Source organism: Leiobunum rupestre, chromosome 5 (genome assembly GCF_980474605.1).
Source record: "Leiobunum rupestre chromosome 5, qqLeiRupe1.1.hap1, whole genome shotgun sequence".
NCBI lineage: Eukaryota > Metazoa > Arthropoda > Arachnida > Opiliones > Sclerosomatidae > Leiobunum > Leiobunum rupestre.
Window position 1 is genome coordinate 28,076,153 of NC_143388.1, and position 6,013 is coordinate 28,082,165.

Below are 6,013 nucleotides of genomic sequence, written 5' to 3' on the forward strand. Positions count from 1 at the left end.
TTAATTTCAAAATATTATCGCTACGACTTATACGGTTTTACAGGAAAGTCAAATCCACCTGTTACTTATCGAGGAACCGACGCCATCGACGTTTATCTTGAAAGTTTACTGATGGAACGGAGGAACAGCACGCAATTATTAAAGGAAAATGTTCCCATGGATCTTACTCTAGCCGAAAAAGAAATGTGCCGCAACGCCACTCACTGTTACGTGTGCGAGGGCTTCTTTACGCAGGATGATCCGGGGTAAGAGACCACGTTCATTATTCCGGTACGAATTTTACATATACATTATAAATAATATTAATTTATAGTCTTTTTACACTCTTAAAATGGTTTAGTTAAAAAATATAGTTAAAATATATTTAACCCATCTTTAGTCAAATATAACTAAACTTTGGGTTTTGCCGATTAGATATTTGAAAATGGGTAAACATTTTGGGTCAAGATATTTGACCTAACTTTTAGTTAAAATTTAAAACACAAGTTTAGTCACTTTTAAGTATATTTGGGTTATTTAAAACATTCAACCCAATCCGGGGTTTCTTAAAAAGATCTGAGTCACGTGATCTTCTACGTATAAGACGACAGCGCTGTCTCAAAAGTTTGAAGCAGCCATTTTAACGGTTGGGTTTTTTTCGGCCGTTTGTACTTTATGAAGAACTATAACCCAGGAAACAATATAGAAAAGGTAAGAACTGTCTTTAAATTTTTTAAGTTAAATATTTCAGGCATCACATTTTGCTCTTTTTAAGTACCTTGGATTGTTTCTTAGCAAATTCTACAAGGTATTTTAAAACTCGTTATAGAGTAGTATCACCTCGTATCTTTAGCCATGGCCGCCATTTTAGGCGCGTTTTATTCTCTTATAGGAAAAATCATGGGTGACGTTGCACTGATACTACTCTATTGTTTAAAATTGTACGTTAATATCGAAATATTTAGGCCTATTTCTATTTTGAATGTAAATCTGAGAAATAACTTAAATTATTGACTGTAGTTTACATCTGCCCCAATACTAGTTTTGGGTTACGTAGGGTACGCGACGAATGTATTAATAGTTGTAGACTAGAATATTGATGTTCATATTGATTATATACGTAGCAGCTACTAAAGAGCGAGAAATGGCTTGTTTCAATGCTTGTTAGGTTAAGTAGGGTTAGGTTAGGTTAGGTTTAGGTTAGGTTAGGTTAGCAATTTCTGGTTCTTTGTAGCGGTTTCGTAATTAATTACCTTGTTATCCATTGAAAACAGCCATCATTGGCCCTTTGTAGCTTCTCCGAATGCACATTCCCTGTTTTTTATTGTAATAAAAAATTTGTTCCTTTTGTAGTTATTCCGTATTTAATTACTCTGTTTTCTATTGAAACAAGCCATTTCTCGCTCTTTTGTAGCTGCTCCGTATTTAAATACCCTGTTTTCTATTGAAACAAGTCTTAGTTTAGTCTACAACTATAAATCCAATCGTCGCGTACCCTAAGTCACCCAAAACTAGTATTGGGGCAGATGTAAACTACTTCCAAATTATTTAACGGCAAAGACAAATATGTTAGAAATGACTATTTAATCAATTTAAAATAAATGGCTTAGTGGCACGGGCTCTGCCTGAGCTGTGAAAATAACAATGTTCATTGATTTTTCCAAACCAACATGGCCTTATCTAAAATTTTAATTTTAATATGAAAGCTTATTTTAGGAATATATTTCAAGAAAAATGTTCAGAATTTGGGCTCAGGGTGAAAAAATATATTTATTCTCTAACATCAAGTATATTTTCTCACGCTTCAAGATAAAAATGAAAGTTAGGTTAAATATTTCTGGGCCAATTTGACAGTCTCCATATATGAAAGTTTATTTTACCATAAATTATCAATAGTTTAACGACTTAAGATTATATTTCAAGAAAAATGTTGAGAATTTGGGCTCAGGGTGAAAAAATGTATTTAATATCTCGGAGCCACAATTCTAAACATTTTTCTTGAAATATAATCATAAGTCGTTAAACTAATGATAATTTATGGTAAAATAAACTATCATATATGGAGACTGTGTAGTTGCACATTTTTAACTACAAATACCTGCTTAGTTTTTACATTTTTCTGGTTAGTGGTAGTTTACCCTCTTAATATAGTGTAATGAAAATGCATATGTTATATAAAATTCAATTTTTCTTTCAGTCTTTTCAAACAAATGTCAAGTTAATGGATGACTTTGTGAGAATAACTTTAACTGACTGGGGTTTGGAGAATTTAATTGAAAACTTCACCTATAATGCAGTAGACAAAGAAAGTTTTATGCTTCTGACACCTGACCTACTGAAAGAGCTTTGCCCTGCCATTGGGCCAAGAGTAAAGTTTTTGGCTTTGCACTCAAATTTATTGAAAGGTGTCTCTCAAGTCATAGAAGGAAGCCTCCCTAATGATTTGACAGTGTGAGTTTGGTTTGTTTTTAGTTTTATCATATCTAAGTTGTTTAAAATCTGAATTTGATTTTAGATGGGGTTCACTTGTTTCAAATGTAGCAAAGAAATTTCTGGGGCAGCCAAAGGCCTAATTTATCACTTTAGGAATTTCCATTTATTCCAAAATCCAGGATCTGGCCCTTTTTATTGTGCGGAACTTGACTGTAATCAATCGTAAAATTATTTCCAAACTTTAAAAAAACATCTTGAAAAACAACATAAGGATGTACTAGAAGCTCAAGAAAAAAAAAACATTACCGCATATGATAGAATTTCCAGCTCTTATTCATAAACCCACTACTAATAATATTTCTGTGAATGATGTAAACCAAATTCCAAATGCTATTGAAACAGAGTATGATAATGAAATTGATGATGATCTAGTACTTCCCTTTGATAACATAAAAGATGGGGCTATGAATTTTATTTGCGAACTTAAATCATCTCCCTCTATTAACACTTCTACAGTGAATAATGTTATAAGGAGTGTATCTAGTCTTGTTTCTGACATAGTTCAATACTTAAGGGTTAAATCTAAAGAATGTTTAAAAGATGTTGCTGCCCCGGAAAAGGAGATAATTTTGAAAAATCTGGACGTAGAATTTATAACGGCATCCAATCCATTTGAAAACTTTTATACTGAAAATCAACAATTGAAATATTTAAAAGATTCTGGTGATTTTATACAACCAGTAGACCTTAAAATTGGTAGGATTGATATACAAAAACAGAACAACAATGTAGAACTAGAAATTTCACGAAAAGATTGCTTCTTTCAAATGGTGTCTGTGGAGAGGACGCTGAAAAACCTTTTTGAAAGCAATGGGGTGTTTGAAATTATGAAAAACTACATTAATGAACCAGTTGAAGGCCTACACGATTTCAAAGATGGAAAATTAGGTAAACACGTAACGTTTACTGAAAACCTTGTATCAATACCAATATTTTTGTATTCTGATGAGTTTGAAGTTTCAAATCCTATAGGGTCAAAAACTGATATCCACAAAGTTAATGGGTTCTACTACACAATTAAAAGTTTACCACCAAAATACAATTCATCGCTTCAAAATTGCCATTTACTTGCGCTTTGCAAATCCTCGTATATAAACCATCATGATATAGGTTTAGCTCCAGTTATGGAAATCATTTCTGAAGAATTTAAGGAACTTGAAAATAATGGAATTGAAATCAACATACCATCAATATACTCCGGAACTGTTTATCCGTATTTAGCTCAGGTGTGTGGTGATAATTTAGGAATGAATGGCATGTTGGGATTAGTGGAAGGTTTCACAGCAAATCATATGTGTAGGTTTTGCAAGGTTCATAAAAATACTATGTTTTTCCAAACCAAGCTAGACAGGAAACTTTTACGAACTAAGATGAATTATGAAGCTGATCTAATTCTTAACAATGCCTCTGAAACAGGTATCAAAAAACCATGCCCCCTAAATGGTTTACAGTACTTCCATGTAACTTCAAACTCAGTAGTAGATATAATGCATGATATTTTGGAGGGTGTGGGACCACTGGAATTGAAGTTAGTCTTGGGGAAATTAGTGGATGAAAAAGTTATAACTCTTAGCGAATTAAACTTGCGCATAGCTGGATTCTTTTATGGCCCAGACCAAAAGAACCGTCCGTCTCCTTTGACCAAAGGAATGCTAAAAAATCCAGATGTTGCAACAGGCCAAACTGCTTCGCAATCCTGGTGCTTATTAAGGTATCTGCCCATTCTTATTGGAGATCTTGTTATTGAGGACAACATATATTTCGAACTCATTTTGACACTCTTAGATTGTATGAACATTATTTTTAGTCCAGTAATTTTTGAATCATTTGTGCTATTTGGATCAACTAATAACTGATCACCATCAACTTTTCTTAGATTTGTTTCAAGATCGCCACTTAAAACCAAAGCATCATTTAATGTTGCATTACACTGATTGCATTAGGCAAATAGGTCCTCTGGCAAGAGTCGGCGTGATTCGATTTGAAGCCAAACACAATTTTTTTAAGAAGTACGCTCATATCATATGCAATTTCAAAAATATTACCAAGTCTTTGGCTGTACGTCATCAAATGATGTGTGCGTTTAATTCAAAAAGTAACAAAGTTCTTGATGAAAGAGAAACTGAAATTGGTGTTTCACAAAAGGATCTGGTTTCTAATCTCAAGTTGGCTAAAAATGTTGCCAAGTTGTTAGGTCTTTCTATATATGATAACGTGTCTCTTGCAACTTGGATTAAGTTTAATGGCACTCAATATAAACCAGGATATGCATTGTGCGTGGAAATATCCGAGGATAATCATCCGGTTTTTGGAAAAATAGAGTACATAATTTTAATGGGAAACCAAACATTTCGCTTTGTTGTGTCTCTATGTAACACAGAACACTATTCGAGGCATTACCACGCTTACGCAATTTCACCAAAAGAAGTACAAGAGTTAAAATTGCTTAGTCTGGATGATGTTGTTGACTACTATCCACTTCATTTTTGTAGTTCATTTCTACCTGAAAATATAATTTATGTCGTACCACGATATAGTTACTTTTAGCTAATTTAAAAAATTAGTTAAAGTTTATCATACTTAACGACTGGTATTAATTTTCTATTATATTAGGTGGTGGCTTAGTTACGCATATATATATATTTATTTATTTATTTTATAGGAATGTTTCTAACGAAACTGCACAAGGCGTTTCTGATAGTTTATCTACAATTTCTGCCAATGCCAGTTGCTCAGCCTCCGAATCAAATGAAACACAGAGTATTGACGTTTCTCTAACTGGTTCCTCAACTTCGCAGTTTGTATGTTAGGATATTATTGTTTTTTGATAATTTAGGTAATTTAATTTGATTAAATTACAGGATATTAGAAGCATTTTGCTAAAACACCCAAAAGGCAAAGAATTACTAAAGGCAATCATGGGGAAAAATCCAATTGGTCTAACCAGCAGATGGCTATTCACTAGAATAATGGCAGCCAAACTTTTGGAAATTGATGATCGGTAATTTTAAGTAAAAAAATTGTTTGTGTTTTATACAACAGAACTAATATTTTAGTCCCACTGCGAAGAATAAGCATGATATGGCGAAAGCAATTGTAAACACATTTCCGCAGCAATTCAATGACAAAGACAACAGGGGTCATGTAAATATATAATGTTTCTTTTTTAAAATTAACTCTTACAATTCAACTAAATTGCAGCTAATTTGGTTTTCCAATGGTGGTGGACGACCAGCCACTGGATTTTTGGAAGAAAGGATTAAAAATGTTAAAAAGCGTTTAAATCAGAAAGGAAAATCAAAAGACCAAAATAAAGAAACAAGTATTGTTTCCCTGTCAGGTCAATGTGAAGTGATAAGTACGTATAATATCTGAAATTTTTTCAAATATTCTACCTACAATAATATTTTGCTGATTTAGATATGGAGTTAGGTGAGGAAGAAATTGAATCCATGACCGACTGGTTAAAAACTAATGATGGACCATACGAAAAAGTTCGTGAATACATGAAAAACACCGCTTCTGCCCGTCAAAAATGGAT

The 6,013-nt window shown here is 33.0% G+C and overlaps 1 protein-coding gene and 1 long non-coding RNA gene across 2 annotated transcripts; both read left to right on the forward strand.

Moving 5' to 3' along the window:
• Positions 1 to 2,723: 2,723 nt before the first annotated feature.
• Positions 2,724 to 5,019, forward strand: LOC149944040 (uncharacterized). Its single transcript, XM_090176277.1, has 2 exons — positions 2,724 to 4,260; positions 4,349 to 5,019. Exons 1-2 carry the CDS (start codon positions 2,724 to 2,726, stop codon positions 5,017 to 5,019), a joined length of 2,208 nt encoding a protein of 735 aa, XP_090032403.1.
• Positions 5,020 to 5,403: 384 nt separating this feature from the next.
• Positions 5,404 to 5,709, forward strand: LOC149944041 (uncharacterized). Its single transcript, XR_016480962.1, has 3 exons — positions 5,404 to 5,473; positions 5,529 to 5,616; positions 5,674 to 5,709. It is a non-coding gene; the product is annotated as an uncharacterized LOC149944041 (long non-coding RNA).
• Positions 5,710 to 6,013: the final 304 nt, after the last annotated feature.